At 43.2% G+C, this 20,605-nt stretch overlaps 1 protein-coding gene across 1 annotated transcript in view; it reads left to right on the top strand.

Moving 5' to 3' along the window:
- LPIN2 (lipin 2) overlaps positions 1 to 20,605 on the top strand; it is a 324,810-nt gene that overhangs the window by 285,533 nt on the left and 18,672 nt on the right. Inside the window, 1 exon segment of the mRNA XM_030213059.1 lies at positions 11,469 to 11,583. Within this exon segment, the coding sequence (XP_030068919.1) occupies positions 11,469 to 11,583 (115 nt within the window).

The raw sequence follows: 20,605 nt of genomic DNA, 5'->3' as shown, positions 1-20,605 counted from the left end.
AGCCCGATAGGCAAAAACTGATTTCATTTTCGATTCAGCACCCATGTCTTAGCTAAGAACACCATTCACATTCTTTTTAACAAAAATGCCGTTTACCAGTATAATGATTGGTTTAAAAAATCAAGCAGAGATATTGCCTAGAACTGGGATACACTAACTATAACATAGCCAATCTCCTTTGGTTATATGCTGGAAATGACCAGATGCTTATGAACCGTGTGAGAAAGTACCTTCTCCCCATCCCACCCCACCCAAAAAATATGGTTTGGTGCTTTGTACCTGTATATGGTCAAGTATATGCATATATTCACAAAATATTTCTTCTAAGGCTTATCCTAAGCAGGACCAGTCAACATTTATCTTTTTGAATGGTTTTTAAAACTTTGGCCATGATAGTTTCATTTATTTCCGCTTGGTTTTGTCACAAATTGCTATCAAATTGGGTTAGGTTTTGATATACGCTGCTGATCAAAATGATAGGGTAGGTCAAATTAACAGAGGGGGTGGCATTACATCTTAAGGCATAGAGACAAATAGGATTAAAGTCCTTCAGGAAACAAAATACAGTCTTTATAGATAGAAATGTGTGATTACATATAACTAATATTCTGTAATCTGCACACATAACTGCTAGGCATGCCCCTGACCCTCCCATGCCCCCCTCCTCCGCCCCACCTTGCAGCTATATGCAATGGAAGACCTTAGGAAATTGGAAGACTGGGTAGGCATCCAAATGGCAGATGAAATTTAATGTGGACAAATGTAAAGTGGAGGAATGGCCTAGTGGTTAGGGTGATGGACTTTGGAACTGGGGAACTGAGTTCAATTCCCACTTCAGGCACAGGCAGCTCCTTGTGACTCTGGGCAAGTCACTTAATCCTCCATTGCCCCAGGTACAAATAAGTACCTGTATATAACATATAAGCCGCATTGAGCCTGCCATGAGTGGGAAAGCGCGGGGTACAAATGTAACAAAAAAAAAAGAACAACCCAAATCATAGTTACCTGGTGCTAGGGTTCACTTTGGGGGGGGTGGTCATTACCCAAGAAAAAGATGTAGGTATTGTAGACAATACACTGAAATCTTCTGCCCAGTGTGCAGCAGCAGCCAAACAATGCTAGGAATTATTAGGAAAGGGATGGTAAATAAGATCAAGAACACTATAGTGCCTCTGTTGCTCCATAGTGTGACCTCACCTTGAGTATTGTGTTCAGTTCTGGTCGCCATATCTCCCTCAGTAACCAGCCCCATAGCTTTGTCCACCTTCAGATTCTCCAGCTGTTTATCAACTCTTTCTTCCGTATATGGCGCAGTATCCACTCCATTCCCATATATTCCCTCGCAGCCAACTGCGGTCCTTCACCAGGATTTTCCTTCATGTACTATCCTCTCGCACTGAGGATATGTCTCCAAGTGCCTGGGAGGAAAGGGTTAAGACAGCTGTTGTAGTTGGTGATTCGATCATTAGGCATATAGATAGCTGGGTGGTTGGTGGACATGAGGATCTTCTGGTGACTTGCCTGCCTGGTGCGAAGGTGGCAGACATCACGCATCATCTAGATAGGATTTTAGATAGTGCTGGGGAAGAACCGGCTGTCTTGGTACGTGTGGGTACCAATGAGATAGGAAAATGTAGGCGAGAGGTTCTGGAAGCCAAATTTAGGTTCTTGGGTAAAAAGCTCAAATCCAGAACCTCTAGGGTAGCATTTTCTGAAGTGCTACCCGTTCCACGCGCAGGGCCCAAGAGACCCGCAGAGCTCCGGAGTCTTAATGTGTGGATGAGACGATGGTGCAGGGAGGAGGGTTTTAGATTTGTTAGGAACTGAGCAACATTCTGAGGAAGGGGGAGCCTATTCCGAAAGGATGGGCTCCACCTTAACCAGGGTGGGACCAGGCTGCTGGCATCAGCATTTAAAAAGGAGATAGAGCACCTTTTAAACTAGAAACTGGGGGAAGGCCGACAGTCGCTCAAAAGCACATAGTTCGGGATAAGGTATCTTTCAAAGATGTCACCAAAACAGAGAAGATAGGGTATCCCGATAGTGAGGTTGCAAAAGAGACCGTAGTAGATCAGGTGTCCTAAAATAAAAATCAGACAAACGATTGCAAATTAATACTGTCAAGTACTGAGCATGATGTAAATAGAAACAATAAACATGGTTTGAAATGTCTGTTTGCGAATGCCAGAAGCCTAAGAAATAAGAGTTAGAGTATATTGCACTAAAAGAAAAATTAGATATAATAGGCATCTCTGAGACCTGGTGGAAGGAGGATAACCAGTGGGACACTGTCATACCAGGGTACAAATTATATCGTAGTTATAGAGTGGATCGAATTGGTGGAGGGGTAGCATTGTATATTAAGGAGAGCCTTGAATCAAATAGATTGAAAATTCTGCAGGAAACAAAACACATCTTGGAATCACTATGGATTGAAATTCCATGTGTAAAGGGGAAAAGGATAGTGATAGGAGTGTACTACCATCCGTCTGGCCAGGATGAACAGATGGATGCAGAAATGTTAAAGGAAATTAGGGACACAAACAAACGGGGCAACACAATAATAATGGGTGATTTCAGTTACCCCGATATTGACTGGGTAAATGTAACATCAGGGCACACTTGGGAGGTAAAATTCCTTTACGAAATCAAGGACTGCTTTATGGAGCACCTGGTACAGGAGCCGATGAGAGAAGGAAAAATTCTAGACCTAGTCTTTAGTGGAGTGCATGATCTGGTGCGGGAGGTAATGATAACAGTGATCATAATATGATCGGATTTGATATTAGCTTTGAAGTAAGTATACATAGGAAATCAAATACGTTAGCATTGAACTTTAAAAAAGGAGACTATGATAAAATGAGAACGGTAAAAAAAAAACTTAGAAGTGAGACGGCGAGGGTCAAAAATTTACATCGGGCGTGGATTCTGTTCAAAAACACCATCCTGGAAGCCCAGGCCAAATATATTCCACATATTAAAAAAGGAGGACGGAAGACCAAAAGCTGGCATGGTTAAAAAGTGAGGTGAAGGAAGCTATTAGAGCTAAAAGAAAATCCTTCAGAAAATGGAAGAAGGAAGCTATTAGAGCTAAAAGAAAATCCTTCAGAAAATGGAAGAAGGAACCAATTGAAAATAATAAGAAACAACATAAGGAATGTCAAGTCAAATGCAAAGCACTGATAAGAAAGGCTAAAAGGGACTTCGAAAAAAAGATTGCGTTGGAGGCAAAAATATATAGTAAGAATTTTTTAGGTATATTAAAAACAGGAAGCCGGCAAAAGAATCGGTTGGACCGCTAGATGACCGAGGAGTAAAGGGGCGATCAGGGAAGACAAAGCCATAGCGGAGAGATTAAATGAATTCTTTGCTTCGGTCTTCACCAAGGAAGATTTGGGTGCGATACCGGTGCCAGAAATGGTATTCAAAGCTGATGAGTCGGAGAAACTGAATGAATTCTCTAAACCTGGAGGATGTAATGGGGCCGTTCTACAAATTGAAGCATAGCAAATCTCCTGGATCGGATGGTATTCATCCCAGAGTACAGATAGAGCTGAAAAATGTGGTACCGGATGATTAGAGGTTGGCCAATATAACGCCAATTTAAAAAAAAAAAAAAAAAAAAGGTTCCAGAGGAGATCCGATTAATTATAGACCGGTGAGTCTGACGTCGGTGCCGGGCAAAATGGTAGAGACTATTATAAAGAACAAAATGACAGAGCATATTCAAAAGCATGGATTAGTGAGACAAAGCCAACTTGGATTTAGTGAAGGGAAATCTTGCCTCACCAATCTACTACATTTCTTTGAAGGGGTGAACAAACGTGGATAAAGGTGAGCCGGTTGATATTGTGTATCTGGATTTTCAGAAGGCGTTTGACAAAGTACCTCATGAAAGACTCCAGAGGAAATTGGAGAGTCATGGGATAGGAGGTAGTGTCTTATTGTGGATTAAAAAAAACAGAGAGTATGGTTAAATGGTCAGTATTCTCAATGGAGAAGGGTAGTTAGTGGGGTTCCCCAGGGGTCTGTGCTTGGACCGCTGCTTTTTTACATATTTATAAATGACCTAGAGATGGGAGTAACTAGTGAGGTAATTAAATTTGCTTATGACACAAAGTTATTCAAAGTCGTTAAATCGCAGGAAGATGGTGAAAAATTGCAAGAGGACATTACAATTTATTTTTATTTATTTATTTATAGCATTTATACCCCGCTCTTTCCCGCTCAATAGCAGGTGCGGCTTACAATGTTTAGGTACATAGTATCACAAGGATAACACAATTACGAAGGGTACGAAGTATCACAGAGGTACTACAATGTATGGGTAAAAAGTATCATTAGGATAATACAATTTATAGAGAAGGATAAAAAGAAGAGATGTTGGGGAAGGATTGGGGCATGTTTAACGTTAGTGGTGTGGGTTAGAGTCGTAACTTAAGTTGGGTTGTTTGGGTAGGCTTGTTTGAAGAGGTATGTTTTCAGCATCTTTCGGAAGCGTAGATGTTCGTTTGTTGTTCGGATGAATCTTGGTGTGGTGTTCCAAATTTGGCTGCCTATAACTGAGAAGTTGGATGCATAGTAGGTTTTGTATTTGAGACCTTTGCAATTAGGCAGGTGAAGATTGAGATATGTTTAAGAGGATTTGGACCTGTTCCTGGCTGGAAGGTCGATTAAATTGGTCAGGTAACTTGGAGATTCTCCGTGGAGGATCTTGTGGATCAGTGTGTGGACTTTGAAGTTTATTTGTTCTTTAATGGGGAGCCAGTGGAGTTTTTCACGGAGAGTTGTTGCACTTTCGAACCGAGATTTACCAAAAATGAGTACGGCTGCCGTGTTTTGGACGGTTTGGCGTTTTTTTACAAGACTTGGAGACTGGGCATCCAAATGGCAGATGGCGTTTAATGTGAGCAAGTGCAAAGTGATGCATGTGGGAAAGAGGAACCCGAATTATAGCTATGTCATGCAAGGTTCCACATTAGGAGTCACAGACCAAGAAAGGGATCTAGGTGTTGTCGTCGATGATATGTTGAAACCTTCTGCTCAGTGTGCTGCAGTGGCTAAGAAAACAAATAGAATGTTAGGTATTATTAGGAAAGGAATGGAAAACAAAAATGAGGATGTTATAATGCCTTTGTATCGCTCCATGGTGCGACCACACCTCGAGTATTGTGTTCAATTCTGGTCACTGCATCTCAAAAAAGACATAGTGGAATTAGAAAAGGTGCAGAGAAGGGCGATGAAAATGATAAAGGGGATGAGACCACTTCCCTATGAGGAAAGGCTAAAGCGGCTAGGGCTCTTCAGCTTGGAGAAAAGGAGACTGAGGGGAGATATGATAGAGGTCTATAAAATAATGAATGGAGTTGAACAGGTAGATGTGAAGCGTCTGTTTACGCTTTCTAAAAATACTAGGACTTGGGGGCATGCGATGATGCTGCAATGTAGTAAATTTAAAACTAATCGGAGAAAGTTTTTCTTCACTCATCGTGTAATTAAACTCTGGAATTCGTTGCCAGAGAATGTGGTAGGGGCGATTTAGCTTAGCGGAATTTTAAAAAGGTTTGGACGACTTCCTAAAGGAAAAGTCCATAGACCATTATTAAATGGACTTGGGGAGAATCCACTGATTCTGGGATAAGCAGTATAAAATGTTTTGTACTTTTTGTGGATCTTGCTACAGGTATTTGTGACCTGGATTGGCCACTGTTGGAAACAGGATGCTGGGCTTGATAGACCTTTGGTCTGTCCCAGTATGGCAATACTTATGTACTTATGTAACACCAAAGAGAAGTAATTGTTTAGCACATTCGCTTTATCCTCCTCACTCTCCACATAGCCATTCTCATTATCTTTCAGTCTTGCAATTCCATTCCTATCTTTTCTCCTTTCTCCAATATATCTGAAAATGGTCTTGCCACCTCTCTTAACATCTTTAGCTATTTTTTTCCACTCATGCTTTCGCTATCCATATTTCTCTCTTCACTTCCTTGAGTTTAATCTGATAATCTTTTCCATTATCCTCTCGTTTCGTCGTTTTGTATTTCTTGAACAAAGCCTCTTTTGCTCTTATTTTTTCATGTACTTGTTTGGAGTACCATATAGGCTTCCTGTTTCACTTGTTTTTGTTTACTTCCCTCGCGTAAAGATCAGTCGCGATATTTATAGCAGCCTTTAGCTTGACCAATGATTTTCCACTTCTCCTATGCCTTCCCACGCCAACAGCTCCTTCAGGTATTTCCCCATTTTATCAAAATGAATACGTCTGAAATCAAGTAGTTTGAGTTTTGTGCGTCCGCTCTCTGCCTTTGCCCTTATATCAAACCATTTCGTGTGATGATCACTTTTACATAGGTGGGCACCCACCCGAATATTGGAAACACTTCCTCCATTCGTGAGCCCTAAATCCAGCATCGACCCTTCCCTCGTGAATTCTGTCACCATTTGTCTGAGCTAGGCACTTTGACAGGCGTCCACATTCTCCCTACTTCTTCCCGATTCCACAGACGGGACATTCCAATCCACATCAGAGAAGTTGAAATCTCCCAACAGTAGCGACTCCCCTTTCATAGCAATCTTTTGAATATCATCTATCAGGTCCTTGTCTAGCTTCTCCGTGTGTGCCAGAGAAGCGGTAGATAACCCCTCTGTGGATACAGGTTCCATCTTCTCTTTTCAGGTCGTTCCATAAAGCTTCTTCATTTCCCCAGGTTCAGGGCCGCCGAGAGGGGGGGCAGGGGGGACAAAATTCCCCGGTCCCAGGCCTCCAAGGGGGACCCGGCGCCACAGTCCCCAATCTCACCCGCTCTCGGGCCCACCCCCCGAGGTCGCCACGCCGCAGTCCCCACCCACCCCCTCCGTCCGCCACCGGGCCAGGCCCCCTGCATTGAAATCATCATAGCGCCTCACCTGTCACCTCCATGACTGAAAGTGCAGCAGCAGATCGGATTCGCCTCCCTTCAGGCCTTCCCTCCCTGTGTCCCACCCTCTTCTGATGTAACTTCCGCAAAGGTGGGACACAGGGAGGGAATCCGATCTGCCACTGCTGCGCTTTCAGTCATGGAGCAAGGTGACAGGTGTGGCATTGTGATGATTTCAATTCAGAGGGCCTGGCCCGGTGGCAGACGGAGGGGGGCGGGTGGGGACTGCGGCGCGGCGGCAGCGATGACAACCTCTGGGGCGGGGCCCTGCCTAGGTTCCCTGCATTTCAGCTGCTCTGATATTGTCTCCCACATACAGCTCCACTCCTCCACTTCTTCAGCCCTCTCTATCCTTCCTAATCTAGACTGATTAGTTACACAAGCAACCTTCCAGATATAGCTGTTTGTCTTATCTTTCCTGTGTCTATCCTAATTGCTGCCTATGTTACAGCTTGTAAGTAGACTTGCTACCCAGTTCTAAACTTACTAAGGAAGTTAAATGTGAAATTCCTGCGACTCTCCCAAAAGGTTCATAGCAGTTTACAAACAGAATAAACCTACATATATGAGGGAATTTCATTTTATAAACTCTAAATTTTATCAGACAATTAGTTATAACTTAAAAAATGTTTTTAAGGCCTTCCTAAACTGTCAGCATAGGTTATTCTTCCATTTTTGTTTTGTGATTTTTCATAGCACATCTTTTTCAGTGGTGCTGCTGGGCAGGTCAGTATTTTTAGTTTAGTTTCCTATGTCATTTACAGGATTCTTTTTTTGTTTGGGTGGTTTCAACTGTTTTTCTGTTATGGGGGTAGTGTCAGCCATTGTGTGCCCTATTGTTCAGTAGTATATCCTGTTCAATAGTGGACATTATTTATTAGGATTTATTTACTGCCTTTTTAAAGGAATTCACTCAAGGCGGTGTACAGTAAGAATAGATCAAACATGAGCAGGAGGCAATTAGAGCAGCAAAAATATTCGAACAGCATTACAAAGTATGGCATGGTATACTACTTGCAATGACAACACAATATGTAGTAGAACATTATAATTGGTAGTGAAGGGTAAGGCAAAGTTGTAACATATAGATGAGTAGGAAAGTAGGAAGAATTAGTGTGTAATATGATAATGTGGCCAAGGCCAGAAGGATGCTTGACTGCATAGAGAAGGGGTATAACAAGCAGAAAGTTGGTGATAATACGCCTATACAAATTATTGGAGAGACCACATATGAAGTACTGTCAGGGCCGGTCTTAGGCCGAGGCAGCCGCATAGGGCCCCGCGCGGCACGCCTCAGTCAGCCTCTTCCCAGAGCACCGACGTAAACAACAAGCCAGGTAAGCATGGCACGGCGCCTCCGCGCCATGCTTACTGCCACCCTGCCCGCCCTCTTCTCCCCCCAACCAAGGAAGGATAATGAGGGACAATGAGAATAAACGAATCAGGAAGAGCTTCTGTTCTGCTACAGACGTCGGGGGAACTCGGGAGGGGAGGAGCGTTTTCACTGACGCTGCTGTGCTGGATTCCGGCGAAGGAGTTGGAGGGTAAATTTAAAAGAAAAGTTAACCTTCCTTGGTTGGGGAGGAGAAGAGGATGGCAGGAGAGGGCAGGGGGAACAGGAGGGTCGCTGGACATGGTGGCAGGGGAGGGGGGTTTCTGGACAGGATGGCAGGGGCAGGCAGGGAGGACAGGAGGGTTTCTGGACATAGGTGGATGGCAGGGGAGGGCAGAGGGGACGGGGGGGGGGTTCTGCACATAGGTGGATGGCAGGGGGGACAGGAGTGTCGCTGGACATGGTGGCAGGGGAGGGGGGTTTCTGGACAGGATGGCAGGGGCAGGCAGGGAGGACAGGAGTGTTTCTGGACATAGGTGGATGGCAGGGGAGGGCAGAGGGGACAGGAGGGTCGCTGGACATGGGTGGATGGCAGGGGAGGGGGTTTCTGGACATAGGTGGATGGCAGGAGAGGGCAGAGGGAACGGGGGAGTTTCTGCACATAGGTGGATGGCAGGGGAGGGCAGAGGGGACGGGGGGTTGCTGGACATAGATGGATGGCAGGGGGGACAGGAGGGTCGCTGGACATGGGTGGATGGAGGAGAGAGAAGAAATGCTGGACATGGATGGAGGCGAGGGAAGAGTGAGGAAGGAGATGAGGTGAGGGAAAAGGAAGAGAGGAGAAAAAGTGCACATGGATATAGAAAATAGGCAGAAGCTGGATCCACTGGACAGTCAAGTCTGCGGAGGACCCAGCTTTTACTTACGGATGTAGGGCAAGAAATGAAGAAGAAAGGCGGAAAGTAAAGAAATAAATGGAAAGGAAGCCCTGGAAATGGAGTTAAGAGGACAGATAGCAGCACAATCGGATACTGAGCCAGCATGATCAGAAAAACAAAGTCACCAGACAACAAAGGTAGAAAAAACTATTTTATTCAGGATTTATTAATTGGAATATGTCAGTTTTTGGAAATGTGCATCTGTGATATTTTTCATGTAAGTTTCAATTTTTGTAGTATTGCTGCATGCTGATTCTGACTTCTTGAGGTTACTTTCCAGTTCAGTATTTTGCCTTCATGTGTTTTTCAGGTGTGATCAAGGAAGGTGCAGTATTCTGCTAGCATATAGTTTGCAGCCATTTTTGTTGTTTTTTTTTTTTTTTTTTCACTAGGTTGTGCACTGGTGTTTTAGAGCCCGGTGTAATTACAGTTGGCTTTCCATGCCACACATAAGGTTGTAGCTCGTCCTGTCCTTGGAATTAGTGCTGTTTATGGTTTGTTAAGGTTATGAGTGTGTTTTTGCACAAGTTTGTGTATAGTGTTTTGCAGTGGAGAGATTGTGTGTTGGCCTTACTAAGGTGGCACCAAACATCGGAAAGGGTGTAGAGCCTAAATCATGACACACTATCTCTAAAAGGGTGTTTTGTGGCTCTACATGAGAATTGTGATATTATGATCCCTTGCTAGCTTCATATTGTTGACGGTCTGCATTTTCCGTATGGCTGGTATATTGGTGTATAAGGTATTAATTGTGACTATTTTATTTTTACTTATTTTTTTTCTGTGTGTTGTCAGACAATTATGGATGACAGAGTCAGAGTCTTCTTGAGTCAGAGAGTTGTGGTACATATTTTAAAACAATTTTAATACCTTGGTGGTCTATATGTTTTTATATTGTACATTATATTTTACACATCACTTTATTTTATTGTATATCTTTTCATTTCATTTTTATTTTATTGCATATATGGGTTACAGAGTAATAGGGGAATTTGAAAGTACTGAATCTTTTCTTAATATTTTTCCTATATTCTCCTTTGTTATGAGAATTGGAACTACTAATTGTAGTGGACTTGAACTGAATAATTTCTGGGGAAGGGAGGTTTCATGATAGCATTGTACTTATTATTTCAATCAGTTTTTTTGTACAAGTTTAGCTTAATTTGTCTTTTTGAAATTTCATAAATAAAAAAATGTTCTAAAAATGGAATAATTGTATCAATGGGGTGGAGCTAGGGTGGGGGCGGGGCTACAGTGGGGGTGGGGCTACGGTAAGGCGAGGCTAGGATGGGGCCCCACCAAATTGGTCTGCATAGGGCCCCGCACTTGCTAAGACCGGCCCTGAGTACTGTATTCAGTTTTGGAGGCCATATCTTGTGCAGAGGAAAGTAATGAAAATGGTAGGGGGTCTCTGCCAGAAGAAGTATGAGAATAGGAGACATTTAAATACTTGAAAGATATAAATGAACAAACAAAGCTTTTCCAAAAACAGAGAGACTATAAAACAGAGAATGTAAAATGAAGCTGCAAGGGTGCAAATTGAAAACCCAGCATCAGGAACTACTTTTGCTTGAAGAGGTTGGTGGATGCCTGGAATGCTCTTCCATGGGAGGTGGTAGGGATGAAATTCAAAAAGGCATGGGGTTTACAGAGAGGGCCCATATATGGGAGATGATGGAATAAAAATAGTGTATTTCCACACAAAGTAACATAATTCACATATACAAAAAAAAAAGAGGGAACATAGAGGTGGGTAAGCTGCACGGAGCATCAGGTTCAACCCTGGCTGCCTTCTGGGCACTGGATAGACCATGCTAGTCTTTGCCATCATTTACTATGTTAGGGCTTACTATTGTGTAGTAATGTGCACTATTGACAACCCAGGGGAAAAAACTGATTTTTTTTTTCTGTTTCATGATAAAGATGATATGAAATAAAATGGAAAATGTCATTTTAAACAAGTGCATAATCCCTGCTTTTCACCAACACTGAATATAATTTGTTTTGCACCAAACATACTGTGGGTTTTGCCTCTGTCTATTTGCCTGTTTAGAGCATTTCCTGCACATCAGCTGTAGAGCTATTGTATTAATTGCATTGTAGTAGAAAACAACTGACCAACCAATTTGGCTTCTCCTTTTTTTTTTTTTTTTAATTCTGTGGCTTAGTTTTCGTGAGAAAGAAACTTTGTTCGACCTGTTACTATCTGCAGAGTTGGTCTAGTGTCAACAAAAAGGAAGCATGGACCATCACTATATTTTCATTTTTATGTTTCAGGGAAGTGATAGAAAAGAAACCGGAGAAGTTCAAGATTGAATGTCTAAATGATATAAAGAATTTATTTGCACCTTGTAAACAGCCTTTTTATGCTGCCTTTGGAAATAGACCTAATGTAAGTCTCCTTTGTATTTCATTTACAAGATATTCTCTGGTTTTTTTCCACCAATCATCATTCCTTTTGCTGTGGCCAGATGCTTTGGCCAGAGTAATTTGTTCTTAGATTTGCTTTTAATGGGTGGGAGGAGGGAAATGAGGGAATGTTGGGGGAGAAGAAGGCCATCTTTATGGTGCTTGATGCAAGTCAAACTTCAGACAGTCAGCAATGTAAGTTAGAACATGAAGCAATTTAATTTCTGTCACACAAAAAGGAGAAGCTCAGGATCACGTGCAAAACCAATCAACAAGGAGTGAGGAAATAAAAGATGAAGATGCCAAAGCAGGATGATGATAAAAAAAAAGTCTTTATTGCTTCCAAAGTACAGCAAGCATATTGTTGAAAGACTCAACATGGCTGTGTTTCACTTGGCATGCCTTCGTCTGGAACCTTAATGGCAGAAAGTGAATACATATGAATAAATATATAAAATATGAGTATCAAAAAGTAACAGTGATGGGCTGAAAAATAAAATAAAGGGATACAATAATAATGCAGTACAATGATTAAATACAAATAGATAAAAGAAAATCTATGGTGAAACACATTCTAAAACAATCAAATAAGATATGAACTAAATGATGGTGTGCAAAATAACTAAACATTAAAAATTAACAAAAATGGATGGATGTGTTAAGTAAAGTTCATACAAATGTGTAGATATTAAAAAAGTGCATGCTAGTGCAAAGGAATAATTAAGCATCAATTATATGCTGGGCGCACACATGAAAAAATAGTACAATGCATACTTTGGCAAACACAGTGCAACATGTGTGGCAGTCAGGGAAGGTACAGTACAATGTTATAAGCACCTATAAATCAAAGAGAAAATGTAACAAACTAGCAAGTAAACCCCCCCTGTTTACTAAGCCATGCGGCAATGCCAATGCAGCCTATTCAAAGTGAATGACCTGTGTTGGCATTAGCACACACGAGCAGCTACCGTGTTTCCCCGAAAATAGGACATCCCCCGAAAATAAGACCTAGTAGAGGTCTTGCTGCAATTGGAAAATATAAGGCCTCCCCCAAAAGTAAGACCTAGCAAAGTTTTTCTTTTAAAGCAGGGCCGCCGAGAGTCGGACAAGGCCGCCCCCGGGCCCCCCCCCCCCCCACCTGAGGTCGCCGGCCCCCCCTCCACCCGCCCTCCATCGCTCCCAGAACTAACCTGAAGCGCCTCCTTTCTCCTTCGCAGCAAGCAGCAGCAGGGCAGACCTCTCCTTCCTTCCGTGCCCCGCCCTCGCAGACGTTACGTCAGGCAAGGGCAGGACTCAGAAGGAAGGAGTGGCCTGCCTTGCTGCTGCTTGCTGCGAGTGCGAAGGTGAAAGGAGGCGTTTAAGGTTAGTTCCGGGAGCGACGGAGGGCGGGTGGAGGGGGGACCCGGCGACCTCGGATGGGGGGCGACCCCGATGTTTCCCCGAAAAATAAGACATCCCCTGAAAATAAGACCTAGCGCGTCTTGGGGAGCAAAAATTAATATAAGGCAGTGTCTTATTTTCGGGGAAACACGGTAGCACAGCTTAGTAAACAAGTGAGTAGATTGCTACAACCGGAGCAAGCATATCACTGTGCAGCGGAAACAAACTAAACTAATAATACATGATGGGGACAGCTTAATGAATAGGTAAACTGTACAATGAAATAAACTGGGATTTGATGTGCAGCAAAACAAACCAAGCTGCTGATTCATGATGGGGACAATCTTAATGAATATGTATAATGAGAATATGGGGCAACTAAAGGAATGTGAAGTAGAGATCATTGTGAAAATGCAAGTGTAAAGTGCTGGTATATATTATGAAAGTACAAATCAAAGTAAGTAAACATGTGGAGGAGAGAAGTGGCGTGAGCGCAGTGAAGTAGAGGAAACACAACTGCCAAAAAAATAGACACACTGAACTGTAATGCATATGTGATATAGTGGGTAGAATACCGTGAAGGCTTCTAAGAGCCTGCAGTGGGAAAACTAAATAAATGCAGTAAAAACTGATGAGCATAGCATATCATGCTGTGCAACAAAAAATAAACTGGAACTTATATCATGGAGTGGTAAATAAATATTAAAGACATCGTAAAAATGCCATTTTGAAGTGCCCATGTATATTAAATAATTGTCATTCAGATGAAAGAAAGTGAACCGTATGATGAAGAAACATAACGTTAGTGCTGTGAAGTGAGGGAAATGCTACTGCCAAGTGATAAATACAGTGAACTGTGGTACATAAATGATACAGTAGTGATTGTGATGCTTCAACTTAATTTCGGAACATTTCATGGTATCTACACTGTGGGGGCAATTTTTTAAGTGGGTGCCTCTTTTTTATGTACCTGGATGAGGCACATTGAGACCCTATTCTATAACAGCATTTGGGCACCCAAATTCCATTATAGAATACTGGAATAATCTGTCATTGGCCTGCCCTATATTTACGCTCTTGCAGTTATAGACCTGTCATAGTTAAGGGTGCCTAAATGTGACAAAGGCATGCATGACTTACAGTACTACTCCTTAAGTTGTGCACATAAGTGACAGTACCACCCTTGCTTTTGCATGTTATGCCACATACATGTACTCTTACAAAATGGTGTTTAGTTGCTTTGCTACCACTTAATGCACGTGTGTATACAAACTCACGGATGTTCTGGTATTCTGTGCATTTATCTGTGTAAGTGGCATGTAAATTTGGGTGCCCAGTTATAGAATTGTCTTTTGCATATTTATATGTCCATAATAACTGTTTGATATCCTCTGCATACCAAATTTTCAGGAAGTCTTGGGCGAGAAGAATACTCAAGCAGGGGTTGGTTTTCAGGATGTTTATGTGGTACAATCAGTGTTTTAGATACTACATACAGGTATTTTCTGTGTCTCTAGTGGGCTCAGTATCCAGGCATCTGTGAAAATATGTCTGAGAATAGGCTCCTTTTGACTTCAAGTGAACTTATCTATTTATAGATGAGATAGCAAATGGTACAGCAAGACAGTACTGAGGAGTTTGTCTCTTCTTCCTCTGTGAAACATGAGGGCACTAATGAGAGGCATCTCTCAGGTTGTACTGGGCAGCTCTGCTTGCCTGCAGTTGTGCCCGGGGTCAGGTTTTCAGGATTTCCCCAATAAATATGCATCTCGTAATCACACCAAGGGTTACATATAATATAAGTAGTCAAGCATGTATTACCTACTCTTAATTAGACTACTACAAGATTAATTATAATTTTTCAATATATAGCAGCTCTTTATTGCTACTCACACTCCCTCTCTTAATCATATATACTCACTAACACACACACATATCCATCCAATTCCCCAAAAAGCTTTAAGCAGGTCTCCTGAAGAAGATGAATGAAACATGGCCAGTGTTGAGACCGGATCTTTGTTTGTAAAGAGAGTTTGGGCTATCCAATACCCGATGTGGAAAGAGACCGGATCTTTGTTTGCAAAGAGCGGTTGAGTTAACCAAAACCCGATGTGAAAAAGAGAAGGGGACGTTTGTCAACAATTGTGTTATTGTTTTTCACCATTGGACTGAGATTGAATTGAAAAGAAAAATCTTTTTGGAACATGATCTTTTGGGACACACTGAGTGGACATAAGGAGGTTTCACGACTATGTATGTCGTATGGTGTGGACTTTAAGACAAGTGGAACAATTGATGTAACTTTCAGTCCTGCAGTTTGTAAAGAAAGCTTTTTGGGGAATTGGATGGATATGTGTGTGTGTTAGTGAGTATGTATGATTAAGAGAGGGAGTGTGAGTAGCAATAAAAAGCTGCTATATATTGAAAAATTATAATTCAATAAATATGCATGAGATCTATTTGCATACAATGGAGGCAGTGCTTGCGAATAGATCTCATGCATACTCATCAGGGAAATTCTGAAAACTCGACTGGATTGTGGCCCTCGAAGACTGAGGTTGGACTGGGCTTTGTATCTTAGATTTTCAGCTGCTTTTCGTCTTTCATTTCTTTGTTTTTAGTTAGTTACTCTTAATTTTTTGTTTGGAGCAAACGTTTTGGTGACAAATTTTGAACTGGATTTCTAACTCCTGATAGAATACATTTTTCTCATGAGGTTATTCTTTAAGGATTTAAATACTCGTAATATTCTTTCCTTATCCCACCGGACCAGCCCACACTCTTGGGTAGTGCTTTCCTCCCAGCAGGTGGACACTGAATTATGATGAATCCTGTGCAGCCCCCCTGTCTCCAGCAGGTGGTAGGTCAGCTATCCAATGCAGCCTGGCATGCTTTGGTTGGAATTTGGTACTTTTGGTTTGTCATTTATTAAAATACTAGCCGTTGAGCCCATTAAAACGGGCTACTATTGGAATGGGGGTTTTCCAAGGCACCCCCCCGAGGTCAGAAGATTAGAGAGAGCATGGAATAAGAAACAAGATGACCCCACATTCAACGACTGGAAACAACTACAAAGAAAATACAAATACACCATCAGACAAACTAAAAACATATTATAAAACTTAAATCGGACCAAACTACAAAGATACACATAAACTCTTCCTACTCGTAAACAAACTACTAAATACCACACTGGTTACTACTAACAACACAGACACCCCATCAGTAACCAATCTTGCAAACTACTTCAAAGAGAAAATTATAAAGCTACGACTCATGATACCTATCAACACGACAGAATACGTACACCTCCTTGAATGTCTAGACCTAATAACCGGGGAATTCCCAGCAGACCGATCATGGACTAATTTTGACATACTTTCGATGGACAACATCTCTCAATTGCTTGGAAGATATGCTAAGTCGCAATGCAAATTAGATACCTGCCCTATTAGCCTGATAAAATCTGCCCCTGAACAATTCAAATCAGACCTTACGAGGCACCTAAATTACATGCTACAAAATGGCCTCTTCCCTAAGGATAAAGAAAACATTCTACTTATCCCTTTACCTAAAGATGCAAAGAAAAATACTCATGACCTAACCAACTATCGCCCAGTGGCATCTGTCCCGCTAATAACCAAACTCATGGAAGGTATAGTGACAAAACAACTCACGGCCTACCTAAATAAACACTCAATTCTACATGAGTCTCAATCAGGATTCCGTTCGAACCACAGCACTTAAACTGTACTAGTGACTTTAATGAACTCATTTAAACAATCAATCGCAACTGGCAATAACATACTCCTACTACAATTCGACATGTCCAGCGCTTTCGACATGGTCAACCACGGAATATTACTAAATATTCTTGAATACTTTGGAGTTGGAGGGGAACGTTCTCAAGTGGTTCAGAGGATTCTTGACCACAAGATCATATCAAGTAATAGTGAACGAGGATACTTCAGCCCCATGGACACCTGAATGGGGAGGCCCCCAAGGATCCCCCTCTCACCAACCCTCTTCAACCTAATGATGATACCCTTAGCCAAGTTACTAGCCAACCATAACCTCAACCCCTACATATACTCAGACGATGTCATGATATATATCCCGTTCAAACACAATGTAAAAGAAATCACCAACAAGATCAATCAAAGCCTCAAAATCATGCACTCTTGGGCTGATGTATTCCAGCTGAAACTCAACGCAGAAAAAACACAATGCCTTATACTCACCTCACAACATAACACAAATAACTTCACCACCATATCCACACCAAACTTTTCTCTTCCAGTCTCAAACAATCTGAAAATTCTGGGAGTTACCATTGATCAAAATCTCACACTTGAAACCCATGTGAAGAATACAACGAAAAAGATGTTCCACTCCATGTGGAAACGAATAAAACGTTTCTTTCCAAGAGCCATTTTCCGTAACCTGGTACAGTCGATGATGCTAAGTCACCTGGACTACTGCAACGCACTATACGCGGGCTGTAAAGAACAGACTATTAAGAAACTTCAAACAGCCCAGAATACCGCAGCCAGACTCATATTTGGTAAAACAAAATATGAAAGCGCGAAACCTCTAAGAGAAACTTCACTGGCTCCCACTTAGAGCGTATCGCGTTCAAGATCTGCACGATTGTTCACAAAATCATCCACAGAGATGCCCCAAGCTACATGCTAGACCTTGTGGACCTGCCTCCCAGAAATGCTAAATGATCAGCCCGCAAACTCCTTAATCTGCACTTCCCTAACTGCAGAGGATTAAAATACAAGCTATCACATGCGACCAGCTTCTCCTACATGAGCACACAGCTATGGAATGCACTACCAACTGACTTGAGAACGATTAACGAAATAACTAACTTTCGTAAATCACTGAAAACCTATCTCTTCAACAAGGCCTACAATGGGAATCCCTAGCTTACTATAACACTTCACCACGTCACCCTATTCTGATAGCCATCCTTCTATAACTTTGTTTAGCTCTTTTTTCCTCATCCATGATCTTGTTGTAACACCAACTGTATCTGTCTCCTGGAATGGAGATGCCATAACAGGTTTCTGTAAGCCACATTGAGCCTGCAAATAGGTGGGAAAATGTGGGATACAAATGCAATAAATAAATAGTTCACACCTTCAAAAAATAATGTAGCAGATTGGTGAGGCAAGACTTCCCTTGGCTTTGTCCGAATTAAACCTTGCCTATGTTGATGTTCAGTAATTTTGTTCTTTTTAATAGTCTCTACCATTTTGCCAGCACCAACGTCAGACTCACCAGTCTATAGTTTCCCAGGTCACCTTTGAAACCCTTTTTTTTTTTTTTTTTTTTAAATAGCGTTATATTGGTTCTCCGAGGACAAGCAGGCTGAATATTGTCAGTGGGTCGTCGTCCGCGACAGCCCAGGAGACTGGAACTTATTTTTTTTAAAAAAACTTTCGAGAATGCGGCGTCGCGCGGGACAAGACGCACTGCACATGCGCGAGGAGGTTCCCGCCCATGACGCAAGTGTGTCACCTTTTAGTTTCTTTTCCTCTGCAATTCTGGGCAGTCAGGATTTTTGCAGCTGCACAGTTTTTTCCGGCTCAGGAGACGACTTACAACGTTTACCGCTATTTTCTTTTTTTCTTCTTTTAATAGTTATTAGTCTTAGTATAAAAAAAAAGTTCTGTTTTCCTCACCCTTTGAAGTTTCCTTTATTTTTCGTCGCGGCCGGCCTTTAGGCCACTCTGCTGGGTCTTTTTCCCTTTTTTTGTGCCCTTTTCTATTGGCACCATTGAGCCTTTTAATTTTGCGGCCGCTATTTTCCTGCCCATGTAATCGAAGATTCCCACTGGCTTCAAGCGTTGTACTCGCTGCAACTGGACCATCTCGAGCACTGACCCCCACGCGTGGTGTCTTAAGTGTCTTAGGCCCAACCATCTCCCAGCTGCCTGTAAGCTGTGTAAATCGATGAAGAAGCGGACCCAAGTGGCTCGAGAGGCTCGGCATGAAAAACGTTTTTCTGACCGGTCTGGTCCTTCGACGTCGGCATCAACATCGGTACTGAGGGCATCGGCGTCGAGGGAAGTGGCGACACCGAGATTGCAGGAAATGGCTGCCAAAAGACTGCATCAAGCTGGGAGTAGTGAGGCATCGAGTGGGTCTCCACCCATCTCGAGGCCTACTGCTATGCAGGCCCCCTGGGACCGACCTTTGTCGGACCCGGTCCCAAGGAGATGTGAGGATTCCACGTCCTCCTCTTCGGTACTGAGGAGTCTCGATGATGGGCGTCAAGCAAAGGCTAAGAAGCACCGTCATCGATCTTCCATGCACGGTACCGGGAGCTCCGGGGAGCCGAGAAGTGTCGGCGCCGGGAGGGACCGCTCACCCTCCGTACAGAAGATGCCGATGCGTCGTCGTCTGGCAGCCTGGTACTGGCTCTCAAACCTCAGATTCTGCAACCGACCCCTGCACCGGCCTCCCAGCCTTTTCCGATGGAAGCTCTCGACGAGCGCATCAGGGCCCTTTTTCCAGAGCTTCTGGAAGGGTTGCCTCGGTGTCGGGGGTACTTGCGCCTTCTGTACTGACTGCAGAGGCAGCATCTGGGCTATCACCTGTAAGGAAGTCCCCGTCTTCTGGTACCGCTTGCTTTACCGGTGTCAGCTGCCACCCAGATTGATTCCCCCTCGACGTCGGTGGAGGAAGCTTCGCAGGAGTCCAGGCAGGAGTTGACTTCTCGACACCCCCCACGAGGTCGTCGATCCTCAATGTTGAGACAGGCTTGGGTTCGGGCTGCTCTTAGAGAGCTTTTGTCCGATACCAATGAGGAGCGCTCGTGGGAAGAGGAGGAAGACCCCAGATACTTTTCGGAGGAAGAGTCGTGTGGGGTTCCCTCTGATCCTACTCCGCCAATTGAGAGTAGAATGTCTCCACCTGAGAGTCTCTCTTTTTCATCTTTTGTTCGAGAAATGTCTAAGGACATTCCATTCCCTATGGAGGTTGTGGGTGAGCCCAGGGCCGAGATGCTCGAGGTCTTGGATTATCCTTCTCTGCCTGCTGAAGTTGCTACGGCCCCCTTGCATAATACACTGAGGGAAGTGCTTATGCGAAATTGGTCGTGCCCTCTTTCTAACCCAGTGGTCCCCCAAAAATCCGAGTCCCAGTACAAAGTCCATGGAGAACCTGTAATGGTGGAGGCCCAACTTCCTCACGATTCCATGGTGGTGGACTCTGCTCTCAGAAGAGCCAAGAGTACTAGAGACTATGCCTCGGCGCCCCCAGGCAGAGAGTTTAGGACCTTGGATTCTTTTGGGAGGAGAATGTATCAGGCTGCTATGCTCGCCGCCAAGATCCAGACTTACCAGCTCTACACGAGCATCCACTTGTGGAACTCGGTGAGGCAACTGTCCAGTTTAGTTGAAGCACTTCCTCCGGAGCTCGCTGAACCTTTTCACCAGGAGGTCAGGCAGCAGAAGGCGTGTCGCAAATTCATGGCCAGGGGGTCTTACGACACTTTTGATGTGGCATCCTGAGTAGCTGCTCAAGGTATAGTGAAGCGCAGACTCTCATGGCTGCGTGTCTCTGACCTGGATCAGAAGACCCAGCAGCGAATGGCGGATGTTCTTTGCCAG

Source organism: Microcaecilia unicolor, chromosome 1, assembly GCF_901765095.1.
Source record: "Microcaecilia unicolor chromosome 1, aMicUni1.1, whole genome shotgun sequence".
Classification (NCBI taxonomy): Eukaryota; Metazoa; Chordata; class Amphibia; order Gymnophiona; family Siphonopidae; genus Microcaecilia; species Microcaecilia unicolor.
The sequence above is the reverse complement of the archived record's forward strand: the minus strand, read 5'-3'. Positions and strand labels throughout refer to the sequence as shown.